This window comes from Dendrobates tinctorius, unplaced genomic scaffold (assembly GCF_039654945.1).
Source record: "Dendrobates tinctorius isolate UK_male_01 unplaced genomic scaffold, ASM3965494v1 ptg000082l, whole genome shotgun sequence".
NCBI classification, from domain to species: domain Eukaryota; kingdom Metazoa; phylum Chordata; class Amphibia; order Anura; family Dendrobatidae; genus Dendrobates; species Dendrobates tinctorius.
The window spans coordinates 14,488,152-14,508,983 of NW_027361750.1; the positions used below are offsets into that span (position 1 = coordinate 14,488,152).

Here is a 20,832-nt window from a genome sequence, read left to right on the forward strand (position 1 = left end):
GCGAAAATAAAAAGCCATCTCCATTAATTTGCATCCTAAAGGCAAGTTAATGAAGACCCCTCACTCACAGGTCTTCATTCCTAGTATAAGCCACACTTTGCAAATATTGACCAAAATAAAGATACCGTATATACTCGTGTATAAGTCGAGATTTTCAGCCCATTTTTTGGGGGTTGAAAGTCCCCCCCCTTGGCTTTTACTCGAGTCATATACGCCAGGGGGTCAGCGGGGGAGGGGGAGTGGGGATGTCAGGTCATAGCCCCTCCTGGCAAGTATATGCAGCCCCCCTGCTTCTCCCAAGGTCTCTGGCGCCTGTGTACAGCAGTCACGTGGTACCGCTAATTAAAGTCATGAATATGCGCATATTCATGACTTTAATGAGTGGTACCACATGGCATCTGAAGAAAGGAAGAGCTGCCGGAAGACAGTGGTAGAAGAGGCTGTAGAGTCCCGGCCAGGAGGGGGTAAGTATATGTGATATTCACCTGTCCCGTTCCACCGCTGCGCGTCGCCCTGTCCTCTGGCTGTGATGTTCAGGCAGCAGAGGACGCGATGACATAGTTAGTGCGCACCCCCTGCCTGAACAGTCATTGACAGAGGGACCCGAAAGACAGAGCGATGTGTAGCGGTGGAACGGGGACAGGTGAATATCTCAGGTGCCGTGTCCTGAGCCAGTGGTGACACCGGCACCTGTCCCCCATAGCGCGCCGGTGTCACGCACCTGCTCAGGACACCAGCACCCGGCCCCTAGCGACGAGAGGTGAGTATGACTTTTTTTTTATTCGCAGCAGCATATGGGGCCTAATCTACGGAGCATCTTACAGGGCAGCATATGGGGCCTAATCTATGGAGCATCTTATGGGGCAGCATATGGGGCCTAATCTATGGAGCATCTTATGGGGCAGCATATGGGGCATAATCTATGGAGCATCTTATGGGGCATAATCTACGGAGCATTTTATTTGGCAGCATATGGGGCCATAACCTTTATGGAGCAGCATATGGGACATATTATTCTTTGGAGCATCTTATGGGGCCATTAATAACCTTTGTGCAGCATTATATGGGGTGTATTTAGTACGGAGCATCTTATGGGGCCTCATGAACTGTATGGAGCATTATATGGGGCTCCTGATTCAATATGGATATTCAAAAACATTTAACCTTCTGATGTCTCAATTAATTTTACTTTTATTGGTATCTATTTTTATTTTTGAAATTTACCAGTAGCTGCTGAATTTTCCACCCTAGGCTTATACTCGAGTCAACAAGTTTTCCCAGTTTTTTGTGGCAAAATTGGGGGGGGTGTATCGGCTTCCACACGAGTATATACGGTACTTAAAAAAAAAAAAAAAAAAGAGACAGTCCAAACTTCAGTAACAATCAATTTGTGTGAGAAGCATTATTGAAAGACGCCAATAAGTCACATGTTTAGTGTGTGTCCCATACTTTGTCCAATTCAGTGGTTAAAACATTGAAGTAACAAGATTTCCTTAGAAAGACCAATGTAGAGGAAGCTGTCCAGAACTGTACTGATTTCACGTGATTATAGAGCAGGGGTCTCAAACTCGGCTGGATATATGGGCTACACATAGGAAAAAAAGTTACAATGGGGGGGTCCTTCTTTGCAGGACAAAGTGACATTTGTAGTGATACCATTTTTTTCCTATACAACTTTTTATCATTTCCTGCATGTCCATTTTATTTTTTTTAAATGGCATTCATCATATGGGTTATGGTAGTTTTATAGCTTCGGTCGTTATGGATGTGGCGATAACAAACCTGCACATTATTTACTTTAGTTTATATATAAAACAGTATTTTTAGTGGCAAAATATTTTTTCATGCTTTATTTTGATTTTTTTTTTGTTTCACCCTATTGGTAACATACAGTAATACTGAATATAATTAGCGCCATAATAGTAATTGTGGTCCCCTTCTTGAAGCAGTGTGCCCCATCCCGGTCCCCTTCTTGTATCAGTGTACCCCATCCCGGTCCCCTTCTTGAAGCAGGGTACCCCACCCCGGTCCCCTTCTTGAAGCAGTGTACCCCATCCCGGTCCCCTTCTTGTAGCAGTGTACCCCATCCCGGTCCCCTTCTTGTAGCAGTGTACCCCATCCCGGTCCCCTTCTTGTAGCAATGTACCCCATCCCGGTCCCCTGCTTGTAGCAATGTACCCCATCCCAGACCCCTTCTTGTAGTAATTTTGCCATCGAGGTCCCCATGTTGTGAACCACAAGTAATGCCAGCCACCGGATAATCAAATGCCAGCAGTTGGCATCGGCATGTTGGCGCATGGCAGTAACGTCATACGCCGCTGCGTCGAAACGCCAATATCAGCTGCCGGCCTCTGATTGGCCGGCGGCTGGCATTGGTATTGCTGTGTAGACAGCTTGTCTCTGCACACCAATACAATTCAATTGAATGTACGTCTGAGGATGCACATTCAGCTGAAATAAAGCGCTGAAATCAGCGGACCACTTTACCGGGCCGGGACCATCTATGGTGTCTGCAGGCCACATGCAGCCCCCGCTTGTTTGAGACCCCTGCTGTAGAGTCTGAATTCAAAATGATGCATAAAAATAAAGAGGAATCTCCTGTGAAATGAAAAGAATTTAACTGAATATGATCCCAAAAATATTGAATCACAATCTAATACCCTATTCTCTTTATTAGTAATTATTCTTAATGCTTTATCCTGATGAGGTCAACAAGACTGGAAGAGATCTCTGCGGAAAAATGGAAGGTTCATCAATCTCTAAGGGTATGTGCACACGCTGCGGATCCGCAGCGGTTTTGGCCCTGCGGATCCGCAGCAGAATTAGCTGCGTTGTACAGTACCATTATATCCTATGGAAACCGCAGTGCAGATGATGCAGAATTTTCTGCGCGGTTTTTGCTGCGGTTTCCAATACGCAGAAAGAATTGACATGTCATTCTTTTCTGCGGATTCCGCTGAAGTTTGCCATCTCCTCCATTATAGAGATGAAAAACCGCAGGGCAAAACCGCAGGCTAATCCGCAGGTCTTTTGACCTGCGGATTTAGCAAAGTCCACGTGGAAAAATCCGCAGACCAATCCGCAGCGTGTGCACATAGCCTAAGTTTTAAGAGTTGTACTAAGATTGGAAGTTATCCGCTATCCACAGGATAAGGGAATAACAGCTGCACCACACTATTGCTGGGATTTAGAAAAGCCCTGTGTGAACTGAGGAGGGAGTTGATCATTCTTTCTGGGAGTGCCGATGACCATCTGAATGCTGTGTTCAGCTAGCTCTGGAGGTCACATAGAGAATGAATGGAGCATAGGTGTGTATGATTGACCTCCGCTCCATTCAAACAGAGCCCTTTAAAGCCTTGATTCTCAGATCGGTGGGGATCCCAGCAATTAAGATGATTTTTCTTGGATAGAGAATAAGACTACCAAACTTGGTACAAACCCCTTTAAGTGGGTGTCCGTGCCACATCACTCCTAGCAGTCACTTTAAAAAAAAACCAAAAAAAAAAAAAAAAAAAAGACTCCAACAAGCTATTAAAGTGCTACTCCACTTTTACAGAGTGCTATTATTTGTATTATGAAAAGTTCTAAGTTTTTGCAATAGGATTTTTGGCTTTTCTATTCATGCTGAATGGGTAAAAAAAAAAAAAAACTTGTAGCACCAAGCAACGTTTGGATTTACCGCATACTAGAAATCATCTTTGTTCAAAACTAGAGGGATTTTTATTCCTATATTTGTTGCTGTGATTACCAGACACCTCAGTAATCTCTGCCGTGCTCCAAGCCAAGGAGCGCAGCACTTACAAGCTATTTGTTTCAGAGATTGCATTAGCTGCAGTGAAGCTTGGCACTGAATTCTCTGAAGCTGCAGAAACAAAGCTGTCTCCATTTTCAGCACCCAAGGCGCACACTTCGGACAAGTGGCTGAACCTGTCAATGTTAGAAGCGTATCACACTCTGGCAAGCAGGAAGCCAGGAGTCTGGGGAGTTGTGCCATCCTGAAGTCTGATCTTGAGAAAAAACGTTTAATTTCATTGTAGATTTCAAGATCACTGCTTTCAAGAATGGAACAATGAAGATTCCTAGTGAATAACAAGGCATGTGCCAGTCAGGGCCAGGGGCGCAGTTACAGCCGCCACTCTCCATAGTTACAGTGGTGACTGAACCAGCGCCGCCCCAGGACCAAAACCGGAATGCTGCCGGGGAAATAAAGTTCATTTTCTCTCCTTAGTACTCGGCTAAAGCCCCCGTTACACACTGCGATATCGCTAGCAATATCGCTGTAAAGTCACCGATTTTGTGACGTTGCAGCGATATTACTAGCGATATCGCTGCATGTGATACTTACCTCCGACCGGCTCCCCCGCTGGTTATCGCTGATCGCGCGAGAAGCTGCTGGACCATTCCTCGTCGGTCACTTCCTGCGGCGCTTCCTGCTGTGACGACGAGCGACGTGTGGACGCGGGCGGGAGGACGCAGGATTGCCGCGTCTGACAGGTAAGTAGCAACCCCCGACCCCAGCGATGTCGCTGGTGAGATCTGCCTGAGTGGCAGCTCACTAGCGACCACCCAGCGATTCACCAGCGATCCTGACCGCGTCATATCGCTGGTCGGGATCGCTGGTGAGTCGCTAGGTGTAACGGCACCCTTACCTCCGACCGGCTCCCCCGCTGGTTATCGCTGATCGCGCTAGAAGCTCCTGGATCATTCCTCGTCGGCCACTTCCTGCGGCGCTTCCTGCTGTGACGATGAGCGACGCGTGGAGCCGGGCGGGAGGACGCAGGATCGCCGAGTCTGACAAGTAAGTAGTGATCCCCGTCCCCTGCGGTGTCGCTGGTGAGATCTGCCTGTGTGGCAGCTCACTAGCGACCACCTAGCGATGCACCAGCGATCCTGACCGCGTTATATCGCTAGTCGGGATCGCTGGTGCATCGCTAGGTGTAACGGTACCCTAAGTGCGGGCAGGTTAATAACGCTATTAACATGCAGATTAATAGCATTATTTATGATGACAGGTTCCCCTTAAAAAGAATCTGTTCACAAGGTTTTTGCTACCCCATCTGAGAGCAGCATAATGTAGAGACGAAGACCCCGAATCCAGCATTTATTTTACTTGTTTACATATCATCATTAACGTTCACGGCACTTTACATAAATCATCGCTGTCCCCATTGGGGCTCACAATCTATTTACCCCATCATTATGTTTTTGGTGAGGAGGAATCCAGAGAACCCGGAAGAAATCCACACAAACACGGGAATGTATCACTTACTGGGCTGTGTGTTGTATTTTTTTTTTTTTTTTTTACAAGAACAGTTTTACTTACTGTAGATCCATCAATTCCCTGATTGCTGATCAACGTATACCCCGCCCACACCACTGACTGAACACTGTGCATAGACAGAAAGCTGCCAATCAGTGCGGTTCTACAGAGCTGATGAGTATGGAGGAATATCTGGAAGTAGATTTACTAATTTTCTAGTGAGAAAATAGGTGTTTTATCAACAAATATCAAAATTACAGCAAGCAGCTCAGTAAGTAAATTCACTGGAATCAAGGTCACTTTCTCTACATTATGCAGTCCTCAGATAAAATCATAAAGTATAGGAGTAACCCCGGCACACTAATAACATGAAAGTAAAGTCTTCTCAACGACAGTCTTTAATTGTTGTGATTTTATTGATTGTGAAAAAAAAGGGTGGTGTTACAATCCAAAAAAGGGTGGTGTTACAATCCAACGTTTCAGCTCTACATCTCGAGCTTTCATCAGGGATATGACTAGATCCTTGGTTTTGAGGTGTGTGTATAAGTGGTATAGGTTTGCCTTTGTAATCCAGCTGCTGGAACGGTACCTATAGTAACCACGATGTGTAGGGTCAGCACGTGACTCCCGTCCTTGTGTCCTAAATCTAGTCAGGTGTGGAGGCCTCCGTGGTTACCATAGGTACCGTTCCAGCAGCTGGATTACAAAGGCAAACCTATACCACTTATACACACACCTCAAAACCAAGGATCTAGTCATATCCCTGATGAAAGCTCGAGATGTAGAGCTGAAACGTTGGATTGTAACACCACCCTATTTTGGATTGTAACACCACCCTTTTTTTTCACAATCAATAAAATCACAACAATTAAAGACTGTCGTTGAGAAGACTTTACTTTCATGTTATTAGTGTGCCGGGGTTACTCCTATACTTTAGTCTTGTTTTTTCCCAGAGCACCTAAGTTGGGGTTTGAGCCTGTCATATCTACTTTATACTCAGATAAAATCATGTGATAGGAGGGCTTACTGGATGAGCAGCTACAGGGAGAAAATGAAGTTCTATTCCCTGTAGCCGCTCTCTTCCTGTCATCGGGGAACTGCAGGGAGTGATGGTGGTCACCACTCGCTATACGGAGATCTGTAATCACTCCCCAACACATACATTGCTGGTGTGAAGACACGCTGCAGAGCAGGCTGCCCATGTGCCGGAGAGATCAACCCGCTCTCTGACTAATTGCTCCCTGTCCTGCCAAGAAGATCTGAAGGGAGAATAAAACTTTTCATTTTCTCACAATAACCGCTGCTCCAATAAGCCGGTCTCACATGATCTAAACGCAGACTAACTGCATATCTGCAGGTAAATGGAGGTTGTGGATGGGACAGGTGACCTTTAGAAGTAACCCGTCTGCTCTTCTGACAAATCCAGTCAATAATCGTATTCTCTAATATTACAATTCAGGAAAATCTCTTTCCTTAGAGCGTAATGTGCGTGGGGATTATTGGAACAAAATAAACCTTTGTGACACCACGGAGGCGGCGTCCTCCTCAGATTATGGATTACACATACGTGTCACAGTTTATGATTACATGTTCAGCGCATTAACTTAAAAAAACAACCACCCAGTGAATGGTTAATATGGCACGCACTGACCATTGTGATGTGTAGTGTGACTGACACCACATTGGGGAAGGACAAGATGCACATGAGGAGGAGAGTAACAGCTGATCACCATATCTCCATACAAGTGATGGGGAGAGCGATAGCCAGCTCCACACTGCAGACACGCGGACAGATAGCAGTGCGTTTCATGCACACACCCATCACACGCGCACACCCACCATACATGCATACAGACCGCGCACACCCACCATACATGCATACAGACCGCGCACACCCACCATACATGCATACAGACCGCGCACACCCACCATACATGCATACAGACCGTGCACACCCACCATACATGCATACAGGCCGCGCACACCCACCATACATGCATACAGACCACCAGGGCTGTGGAGTCGGAGTCGGAGTCGTGGAGTCGGAGTCGGTGCTCATTTTGGTGGAGTCGGAGTCGGAGTTGGAGTCGGTATAAAATGGACCGACTCCGACTCCTAAAATATATAATAAATTGGGTACAGTAGTTCAATGCAGGATGTGCTGAATATTTTTTCATAGGAGTTTGGGAAAGTTATGAAATGTCCTATAAATGGCTGTTATATTCCTGATCTAAGGCTACATTCACACACAGCATTTTTCCTTTGTTTTTTGAGGATACGTTTTTCAGCTGCAAAAGCTGATCATCTTTTTAAAAAAAACTGCATCACCTGAAAGGTTTTTGAGCTCATAGATAATGTTTTCAATAGCAAAAGCAGATTAGAAATCTGCTCTATCTATATATCCATTTATCCATATCTGTCTATCCATATCGTATCTGTACCAAAAAGAATGAAAACCGGGTAGTACACCAATATATATTCTGTTCTATCTAAATATCTTGATTATTGGATCATAAAAATGATTAAATGTCTGAGGTTTACATTGTACTACAATAAATTTTTCACTTAAATATAAGCAATATGTGTGGGAGTCGGAGTCGGAGTCGTGGAGTCGGAGTTGGAGTCGGTGTAAGGGAAATTGAGGAGTCGGAGTCGCAGGTTTGGCTTACCGACTCCACAGCCCTGCAGACCACGCACACCCACCATACATGCATACAGACCGCGCACACCCACCATACATGCATACAGACATTTGCTTTAATTATTGTATTGTTAACGTTGTTACTTATGACTTGTGTTTTGAAATTGTTAAATTGTAAAGCGCTGCGGAATATGTTGGCGCTATATAAAGATTATCATACGCGCACACCCACCACACATGCATTCAGACCTCGCACGCGCACACCCACCACCAGGGCTGTGGAGTCGGAGCTCAGTTTGGTGGAGTCGGAGTTGGTATAAAATGGACCGCCTCCGACACCTAAAATATATAATAAATTGGGTACAGTAGTTCAATGTAGAATGTGCTGAATATTTTTTCATAGGAATTTGGGAAAGCTATGAAATGTCCTATAAATGACTGTTCTATTCCTGATCTAAGGCTACATTCACACACAGCGTTTTTCCTGCGTTTTTTAAGGATACGTTTTTCAGTTGCAAAAGCAGATCAGCTTTTTAAAAAAAACGCATCACCTGAAAGATTTTTGAGCTCATAGATAATGTTTTCAATAGCAAAAGCAGATTAGAAATCTGCTCTATCCATTTATCCATATCTGTCTATCCATATCATGTCTGTACCAAAAAGAATGAAAGCCGGATAGCACACAGACAAACACTCCTTTTTTTTAGCACCAGTCAGGTACACCTCATAGCTGCCCAAAAGGACGCCCAGGACAGGCATTGCTCGTCTTCAGTAACACATCAACATCAATTGATAGTTGGAATAAATAGACTGCATTCATCACCACATCTTCTTAAGGTGCAGGCTTTATTTTCAAGTGTAGGGGTGTGAAGTATGAGGTTCTGCAGCAGCTGAGGTGTGCAGTATGAAATTCTGCGGAACAGTATGAGACTCTGCCCTCCCCCTAGATTTGATCCTGGCTACGCCCATAGTGTGAATGTAGCCTGAGGATCTAGGCTTTGTCTTAGCCGAGATAAGTCCATAGTGTGTGTGTGTGTATATATATATATATATATATATATATATATATATATATATATATATACACACACACACACACACACACACACACACACACACACACACACACATACACAGTACACACCTTCTCAATCAAAGCGTTTTCTTTATTTTCATGACTATGAAAATTGTAGATTCACTCTGAAGGCATCAAAACAATGAATTGAGGCTAGTTTCACACTTGCTTTTTTTTGCAGCGCGTTTTTCCCGCAAAAAAACGCATTGAAAAAACGCATACAAAAGCATACAACTGCTGCGTTTTTTTCAAGCATTTTTATGAGCATGCATGAAAAAAACGCAGCGTTTTTATGCGTTTGTATGCGTTTTTAGTGCGTTTTTACCGCGTTTGCGGTTTTTTCCAACATTAGGTGGCCCCTCACACTAACCCAAACCATGACTTTACTAACCCTAACCCTGACCCTAACCCTAACCCTGACCCTAACCCTTAACCAAATCATACTTAACCCTAACCCAAACCCTAAACCCTAACTAACCCTAACCCTGACCCTAACCCTAACCCTTAACCAAACCATACTTAACCCTAATCCTGACCCTAACCCTGACCCTAACCCTTAACAAAACCATACTTAACCCTAACCCTGACCCTGACCCTAACCCTTAACCAAACCATACTTAACCCTAATCCTGACCCTAACCCTGACCCCAACCCTTAACAAAACCATACTTAACCCTAACCCTGACCCTAACCCTAACCCTGACCCTAACCCTTAACCAAACCATACTTAACCCTAATCCTGACCCTAACCCTGACCCTAACCCTTAACAAAACCATACTTAACCCTAACCCTGACCCTAACCCTGACCCTAACCCTTAACCAAACCATACTTAACCCTAATCCTGACCCTAACCCTGACCCTAACCCTTAACCAAACCATACTTAACCCTAACCCTGACCCAAACCCCAACCCTAACCCTGACCCTAACCCTAACCCTAAACCCCCTTAACTAACCCTAACTCTAACCCAAACCCCTAAATTCCATGGTTAAAAAAAAAACGCATATGCAAAAAAACGCATACATGAGCATGCCAGTGCGCACATATGCGCATCCATAGGCTATAATGGCCATTTTTAGCGCAAAACGTGCGCATATGTGCGCATGCGCTTTTTTGCAGGGCCAAAAAATGCAACATGCTGCGTCTGGAAAATACAAACGCACACCCCAAAAAAACGCAGCGCATGAAAATCGCATACATGCGCTTACAAGCGCGCAGGTATGCGCACCCATGTTAAATATAGGGGAAAAAACGCATGCGCACATATGCGTTTTTTTCCAGCGCTAAAAAACACAAATGTGAAACCAGCCTAACACATGTGGAATTATACAATTAACAAAAGTGTGAAACAACTGAAAATACTGTGTGTCTTATATTCTAGGTTCTTCAAAGTAGCCACCTTTTGCTTTGATTTCTGCTTTGCACACTCTTGGCATTCTCTTGATGAGCTTCGAGAGGTAGTCACCGGAAATGGTTTTCACTTCACAGGTGTGCCCTGTCAGGTTTAATAAGTGGGATTTCTTGCCTTATAAATGAGGCTGGGACCATCAGTTGTGTTGTGCAGAAGTCTGGTGGATACACAGGTGATAGTCCTACTGAATAGACTGCTAGAATTTGTATTATGGCAAGAAAAAAGCAGCTAAGTAGAGAAAAACGAGTGGCCATCATTACTTTAATAAATGAAGGTTAGTCAGTCCGAAAAATTGGGAAAACTTTGAAAGTGTCCCCAAGTGCATTGGCAAAAACCATCAAGCGCTACAAAGAAACTGGCTCACATAAGGACCGCCACAGGAAAGGAAGACCAAGAGTCACCTCTGCTGCGGAGGATAAGTTCATCCTAGTCACCAGCCTCAAAAATCGCAGGTTAGCAGCAGCTCAGATTAGAGACCAGGTCAATGCCACACAGAGTTCTAACAGCAGACACATCTCTACAACAACTGTTAAGAGGAGACTTTGTGCAGCAGGCCTTCATGGTAAAATAGCTTCTAGGAAACCACTGCTAAGGACAGGCAACAAGCAGAAGAGAACTTGTGTGGGCTAAAGAACACAAGGAATGGACATTAGACCAGTGGAAATCTGTGATGATGTCTGATGAGTCCAAATTTGAGATCTTTGGTTCCAACCACCGTGCCTTTGTGCGACGCAGAAAAGGTGAACGGATGGACTCTACATGCCTGGTTCCCACCGTGAAGCATGGAGGAAGAGGTGTGATGGTGTGGGGGTGCTTTGCTGGTAACACTGTTGGGGATTTATTCAAGATTGAAGGCATGCTGAACCAGCATGGCTACCACTGCAACTTGCAGCGGCATGCTATTCCATCTGGTTTGTGTTTAGTTGGACCATCATTTATTTTTCAACAGGACAATGGCCTCAAACACACCTCCAGGCTGTGTAAGGGCTATTTGACCAAGAAGGAGAGTGATGGGGTGCTACGCCAGATGACCTGGCCTCCACAGTTACCAGACCTGAACCCAATCGAGATGGTTTGGGGTGAGCTGGACCGCAGAGTTAAGGCAAAAGGCCCAACAAGTGCTAAGCATCTCTGGGAACTCCTTCAAGACTGTTGGAAGACCATTTCTGGTGACTACCACTTGAAGCTCATCAAGAGAATGCCAAGAGTGTGCAAAGCAGTAATCAAAGCAAAAGGTGGCTACTTTGAAGAACCCAGAATATAAGACATTTTCAGTTGTTTCACACTTTAATTATATAATTCCACATGTGTTAATTCATTGTTTTGATGCCTTCAGAATGAATCTACAATTTTCAGTCATGAAAATAAAGAAAACTCTTTGAATGAGGTGTGTCCAAACTTTGGTCTGTACCGTATACATGTATACAGTGTATTACATATTTACAATTTATTACAGTTTTTTGTGTTCTAAAGTTGTATTCCAATAAATAGATATTATGTTCTATCTAAATATCTTGATTATTGGATCATAGAAATGATTAAATGTCTGGTGTTCACATTGTACTACAATAAATTTTTCACTTAAATATAAGCAATATATGTGGGAGTCGGAGTCGGTGTAAGGGAAATTGAGGAGTCGGAGTCGCAGGTTTGGCTTACCGACTCCACAGCCCTGCCCACCACACATGCATTCAGACCTCGCACACCCACCACACATGCATTCAGATCTCGCACACCCACCACACATGCATTCAGACCTCGCACGCGCACACCCACCACACATGCATACAGACCTCGCACGCGCACACCCACCACACATGCATACAGACCTCGCACGCGCACACCCACCACACATGCATACAGACCTCGCACGCGCACACCCACCACACATGCATACAGACATTGCACGCGCACACCCACCACACATGCATACAGACATTGCACGCACACACCCACCATACATGCATTCAGACATCGCAGGCGCACACCCATCATACATGCATACAGACGTCGCACGCGCACACCCACCATACATGAATACAGACATTTGCTTTAATTATTGTATTGTTAACGTTGTTACTTATGACTTGTGTTTGAAATTGTTAAACTGTAAAGCGCTGCGGAATAGGTTGGCGCTATATAAAGATTATTATTATCATCACACACACCCACCATACATGCATGCATGCATGCATACAGACCTCGCACGCGCTAACCCACCATACATGCATTCAGACCTCGCGCGCGCGCCCACCCACCATGAATGCATGCAGACCTCGCGCGCGCCCACCATACATGCATTCAGACCGCACACGCACCCACCATACATGCATGCATGCATACAGACCACACGCACCCACCATGCATGCATACAGACCTCTCGCGCGCACCCACCATACATGCATACAGACCTCACGCGCACCCACCATACATGCATGCAGACCTCGCACGCACCCACCATACATGCATGCAGACCTCGCACGCACCCACCATACATGCATGCAGACCTCGCACGCACCCACCATACATGCATGCATGCAGACCTCGCACGCACCCACCATACATGCATGCATACAGACCTCACGCACACCCCCACCATGCATGCATACAGACCTCATGCGCACCCACCATACATGCATGCATACAGACCTCGCGCGCACCCACCATACATGCATACAGACCTCACACGCGCACACCCACCATGCATGCATACAGACCGCGCGCGCACACACACACACACACCCACCATACGTGCATTCAGACCGCGCACCCACCCACCATACATGCATTCAGACCGCGCGCACACACACCCACCATACATACATACATGCATGCATGCATTCAGACCTCGCGCACACACACACCCACCATACATACATACATGCATGCATTCATTCAGACCTCGCGCGCGCACCCACCATACATGCATTCAGACCTCGCGCGCGCACCCACCATGCATGCATACAGACCGCACACGCACCCACCATACATGCATGCATACAGACCGCACACGCACCCACCATGCATGCATACAGACTGCACGCGCACCCACCATGCATGCATACAGACCTCACGCGCACCCATACATGCATACAGACCTCACGCGCACCCATACATGCATACAGACCTCGCACGCGCACACCCACCATGCATGCATACAGACCGCGCGCGCACACACCCACCATGCATGCAGACCTCGCGCGCGCACCCACCATACGTGCATTCAGACCGCGCACACACACACCATACATGCATTCAGACCTCGCACGCACGCACACACACACCATATATACATACATGCATTCAGACCTCGCGCACACACCCACCATACATGCATTAAGACCTCGCGCACACACCCACCATACATGCATTAAGACCTCGCGCGCACACCCACCATACATGCATTCAGACCTCGCGCGCACACCCACCATACATGCATTCAGACCTCGCGCGCACACCCACCATACATGCATTCAGACCTCGCGCGCACACCCACCATACATGCATTCAGACCTCGCACGCACACCCACCATACATGCATTCAGACATTGCACGCGCACCCACCATACATGCATTCAGACCTCGCACGCGCACACCCACCATACATGCATGCATGCATACAGACATCGCACGCGCACACCCACCATATATGCATTCAAACATCGCACACACACCCACCATGCATGCATACAGACCTCGCACGTGCACACCCACCATACATAGACATCGCACGCGCGCACCCACCATACATGCATACAGACCTCGCACACCCACCATACATGCATAGACCTCGCACGCGCACACCCACCATAAATAGACATCGCACGTGCACACCCACCATACATGCATACAGACTTCGACCGCACAAACCCACCATACATGCATTCAGACATCACACGCGCACACCCACCATAGATGCATACAGACATTGCACGCACACACACACCCACCATACATGCATACAGACATTTGCTTTAATTATTGCATTGTTAACGTTGTTACTTATGACTTGTGTTTTGAAATTGTTAAACTGTAAAGCGCTGCGGAATATGTTGGCGCTATATAAAGATTATTATCACCACACACGCACACCCACCATGCATGCACACAGACCTCGAACGCGCGCACCAGGGCTGTGGAGTCGGAGCTCATTTTGGTGGAGTCGGAGTTGGAGTCGGTATAAAATGGACAGACTCCTAAAATATATAATAAATTGGGTACAGTAATTCATTGCAGAATGTGCTGAATATTTTTTCATAGGAGTTTGGGAAAGTTATGAAATGTCCTATAAATGGCTGTTATATTCCTGATCTAAGGCTACATTCACACACAGCGTTTTTCCTGTGTTTTTTGAGGATACGTTTTTCAGCTGCAAAAGCTGATCATCTTTTTAAAAAACTGCATCACCTGAAAGGTTTTTGAGCTCATAGATAATGTTCTCAATAGCAAAAGCAGATTAGAAATCTTCTCTATCTATATATCCATTTCTGTCTATCCATATCTTATCTGTACCAAAAAGAATGAAAACCGGGTAGTACACCAATATATATTCTGTTCTATCTAAATATCTTGATTATTGGATCATAAAAATGATTAAATGTCTGAGGTTCACATTGTACTACAATAAATTTTTCACTTAAATACAAGCAATATGTGTGGGAGTCGGAGTCGGTGTAAGGGAAATTGAGGAGTCGGAGTCGCAGGTTTGGCTTACCGACTCCACAGCCCTGGCGCGCACCCACCATGCATGCATACAGACCTCGCACCCACCATGCATGCATACAGACCTCGCACGCGCGCACCCACCATGCATGCATACATCGCACGCGCGCACCCACCATACATGCATACATCGCACGCGCGCACCCACCATACATGCATACATACATCGCACGCGCGCACCCACCATACATGCATCGCACGCGCGCACCCACCATACATGCATCGCACGCGCGCACCCACCATACATGCATGCATACAGACATCGCACGCGCGCACCCACCATACATGCATGCATACAGACATCGCACGCGCGCACCCACCATACATGCATGCATACAGACATCGCACGCGCGCACCCACCATACATGCAGACAGACATCACACGCGCGCACCCACCATACATGCATACAGACATCGCACGCGCGCACCCACCATACATGCACAGACATCGCACGCGCGCACCCACCATACATGCATGCATCGCACACGCGCACCCACCATACATACATGCATGCATCCAGACATCGCACGCGCGCACCCACCATACATGCATCCAGACATCGCACGCGCGCACCCACCATACATGCATCCAGACATCGCACGCGCGCACCCACCATACATGCATCCAGACATCGCACGCGCGCACCCACCATACATGCATCCAGACATCGCACGCGCGCACCCACCATACATGCATCCAGACATCGCACGCGCGCACCCACCATACATGCATCCAGACATCGCACGCGCGCACCCACCATACATGCATCCAGACATCGCACGCGCGCACCCACCATACATGCATCCAGACATCGCACGCGCGCACCCACCATACATGCATCCAGACATCGCACGCGCGCACCCACCATACATGCATCCAGACATCGCACGCGAGCGCACCCACCATACATGCATACAGACATCGCACGCGCGCGCACCCACCATACATGCATACAGACATCGCACGCACCCACCATACATACATACATACAGACATCGCACGCACCCACCATACATACATCGCACGTGCGCACCCACCATACATACATACATCGCACGCGCGCACCCACCATATATGCATACAGACATCGCACGCGCGCGCACCCACCATACATGCATCCAGACATCGCACGCGCGCGCACCCACCATACATGCATCCAGACATCGCACGCGCGCGCACCCACCATACATGCATCCAGACATCGCACGCGCGCACCCACCATACATGCATCCAGACATCGCACGCGCGCACCCACCATACATGCATCCAGACATCGCACGCGCGCGCACCCACCATACATGCATCCAGACATCGCACGCGCGCGCACCCACCATACATGCATACAGACATCGCACGCACCCACCATACATGCATACAGACATCGCACGCGCGCACCCACCATGCATGCATACAGACATCGCACGCACCCACCATACATGCATACAGACATCGCACGCGCGCGCACCCACCATACATGCATACAGACATCGCACGCGCGCGCACCCACCATACATGCATACAGACATCGCGCGCGCACCCACCATACATACATGCATACAGACATCGCACGCGCACCCACCATACATGCATACAGACATCGCACGCGCACCCACCATACATGCATACAGACATCGCACGCACCCACCATACATACATACATACAGACATCGCACGCACCCACCATACATACAGACATCGCACGCGCGCGCACCCACCATACATGCATACAGACATCGCACGCGCGCGCACCCACCATACATGCATACAGACATCGCACGCGCGCGCACCCACCATACATGCATACAGACATCGCACGCGCGCGCACCCACCATACATGCATACAGACATCGCACGCGCGCGCACCCACCATGCATGCATACAGACATCGCATGCGCGCACCCACCATACATACATGCATACAGACATCGCACGCGCACCCACCATGCATGCATACAGACATCGCACGCGCACCCACCATGCATGCATACAGACATCGCACGCGCACCCACCATGCATGCATACAGACATCGCACGCGCACCCACCATGCATGCATACAGACATCGCACGCGCACCCACCATGCATGCATACAGACATCGCACGCGCGCACCCACCATGCATGCATACAGACATCGCACGCGCGCACCCACCATACATGCATACAGACATCACACGCGCGCGCGCACCCACCATGCATGCATACAGACATCGCACGCGCGCGCACCCACCATGCATGCATACAGACATCGCACGTGCGCACCCACCATACATACAGACATCGCGCGCACACCCACCATACATGCATACAGACATCGCACGCGCGCACCCACCATGCATACAGACATCGCACGCGCGCACCCACCATGCATACAGACATCGCACGCGCGCACCCACCATACATGCATCCAGACATCGCACGCGCGCACCCACCATACATGCATCCAGACATCGCACGCGCGCACCCACCATACATGCATCCAGACATCGCACGCGAGCGCACCCACCATACATGCATACAGACATCGCACGCGCGCGCACCCACCATACATGCATACAGACATCGCACGCACCCACCATACATACATACATACAGACATCGCACGCACCCACCATACATACATCGCACGTGCGCACCCACCATACATACATACATACATCGCACGCGCGCACCCACCATATATGCATCCAGACATCGCACGCGCGCGCACCCACCATACATGCATCCAGACATCGCACGCGCGCGCACCCACCATACATGCATCCAGACATCGCACGCGCGCGCACCCACCATACATGCATCCAGACATCGCACGCGCGCACCCACCATACATGCATCCAGACATCGCACGCGCGCACCCACCATACATGCATCCAGACATCGCACGCGCGCGCACCCACCATACATGCATCCAGACATCGCACGCGCGCGCACCCACCATACATGCATACAGACATCGCACGCGCGCGCACCCACCATACATGCATACAGACATCGCACGCGCGCGCACCCACCATACATGCATACAGACATCGCACGCACCCACCATGCATGCATACAGACATCGCACGCGAGCGCACCCACCATACATGCATACAGACATCGCACGCGCGCGCACCCACCATGCATGCATACAGACATCGCACGCGCGCGCACCCACCATGCATGCATACAGACATCGCACGCGCGCACCCACCATGCATGCATACAGACATCGCACGCACCCACCATACATGCATACAGACATCGCACGCGCGCACCCACCATGCATGCATACAGACATCGCACGCACCCACCATACATGCATACAGACATCGCACGCGCGCGCACCCACCATACATGCATACAGACATCGCACGCGCGCGCACCCACCATACATGCATACAGACATCGCGCGCGCACCCACCATACATACATGCATACAGACATCGCACGCGCACCCACCATACATGCATACAGACATCGCACGCACCCACCATACATACATACATACAGACATCGCACGCACCCACCATACATACAGACATCGCACGCGCGCGCACCCACCATACATGCATACAGACATCGCACGCGCGCGCACCCACCATACATGCATACAGACATCGCACGCGCGCGCACCCACCATACATGCATACAGACATCGCACGCGCGCGCACCCACCATACATGCATACAGACATCGCACGCGCGCGCACCCACCATGCATGCATACAGACATCGCATGCGCGCACCCACCATACATACATGCATACAGACATCGCACGCGCACCCACCATGCATACATGCATACAGACATCGCACGCGCACCCACCATGCATGCATACAGACATCGCACGCGCACCCACCATGCATGCATACAGACATCGCACGCGCACCCACCATGCATGCATACAGACATCGCACGCGCACCCACCATGCATGCATACAGACATCGCACGCGCACCCACCATGCATGCATACAGACATCGCACGCGCACCCACCATGCATGCATACAGACATCGCACGCGCACCCACCATGCATGCATACAGACATCGCACGCGCGCACCCACCATGCATGCATACAGACATCGCACGCGCGCACCCACCATACATGCATACAGACATCACACGCGCGCGCGCACCCACCATGCATGCATACAGACATCGCACGCGCGCGCACCCACCATGCATGCATACAGACATCGCACGTGCGCACCCACCATACATACAGACATCGCGCGCACACCCACCATACATGCATACAGACATCGCACGCGCGCACCCACCATGCATACAGACATCGCACGCGCGCACCCACCATGCATACAGACATCGCACGCGCGCACCCACCATACATGCATTCAGACATCGCACGCGCGCACCCACCATACATGCATTCAGACATCGCACGCGCACACCCATCATACATGCAATCAGACATCGCATGCGCACACCCACCATACATGCAATCAGACATCACACGCGCACACCCACTAATAGATGAAACATAATATACACACAGCAGTGTAGTTCACAATCACACACCTGTCATGCAGCCCACACACCCAACATGTGCAAACACAGACATTACACACAGCAGTGTGACATATGCAGACACAGCAGTGAGCACACACATCATATACAGACACATTACACGCGCGCATCATACACACATCCACACCATATATACATCCAGCAGTGCGTGCGCTCACACACCACACAAAGAAGTGTGCACACATCATATACACACATCCCCACAGCAGTGCGACACACACACATACATCCAGAAGTGCCCGTACACCACACACACAGCAGTGTGCGCACACATCCCCACAACAGTGCGGCGCCTGCACAGAAGCAGCAGTTAGTGCACACACCATATACACACACAATATACACATACACCACACACACCACACATACACACACACACATCCCCCCCAGCAGTGCGCGCTCGCGGCCTCCTCTTCTGTTACCTGATCCACGCTGGTCGCAGACATTCTCCTGTGGAGCCAGAGATGATGGAGCCGCCGTGTGATCCCTCCCTGTAAAGTCTGCTCGTGTACAGTGCGGGCCGGGCGCGGACTACAGGCCTCGGGGGCGAGCTACAGCATGTACGGACACACACAGACGTGTACACATCAGCGGCGCCCCGGACATACACACATTCGTGTCCCCGGGATTGGCTAGCGCTGCCAGGCGCAGCTACAGAGCACCGTATATGTGTGTGTACACCTACAGCACGCTAACGTGGGGACACAGGGGAGCGGTGGGGACCGCGGCGGCCTCCTCTCTCTGGCGCTCCTCGCCCCCCGGCTCTGACTCTGGCTCTGGACGAGCTCTCTCTTCTCCACAATGGCGGACGAGGCCTCGCACTCTCACTTCCTCTCCGGAGCTCCCTGACCTTCCGCCGTGACGTCAATCCAGAACCACTTCCCTGTCATGTGACCGCCGCCGTGGGCGTGGCTTTGAAGCCACAGGACTCTGGAGCGCGTGACCGGTCGGAGCTCCGCGTGTGGCAGGAGGCGGGGACGGGTCTGACGACAGTCGCGACAGCTCAGTCGTGACCCCACCGCTGTAGCTCTGCCCTCTGTCAGTTTTATGCACGCTGTCTAGCTGCAGTGAATTAGGAGGCAGTGGGGGTCGTAGCTGGAGCCATCATTCACTCTAAGCCAAAGTATCTCGCAAACGGCTGGTCTCACATTCATAGATGGGTTGTTAAAACCTGCAACTCTGTCATTTAC

General features: G+C 49.2%; 1 protein-coding gene across 3 annotated transcripts in view; it reads right to left on the reverse strand.

Moving 5' to 3' along the window:
- The window catches only part of YTHDF3 (YTH N6-methyladenosine RNA binding protein F3), a 73,158-nt gene extending 52,577 nt beyond the window's left edge, over nt 1-20,581 (reverse strand). The window contains exon 1 of one of the 3 annotated variants that reach the window (XM_073583929.1): nt 20,328-20,581. Coding sequence is in view for 1 of the 3 variants with exons in the window: in XM_073583928.1 (XP_073440029.1) it covers nt 20,065-20,088 (24 nt within the window). In the remaining 2 variants the exon portion in view is untranslated. Of the gene's footprint in view, nt 1-20,064 lie in introns of all 3 variants that reach the window. The other 2 variants (XM_073583928.1, XM_073583930.1) reach the window with 2 other exon arrangements.
- Between the last annotated feature and the right edge of the window lie 251 nt (nt 20,582-20,832).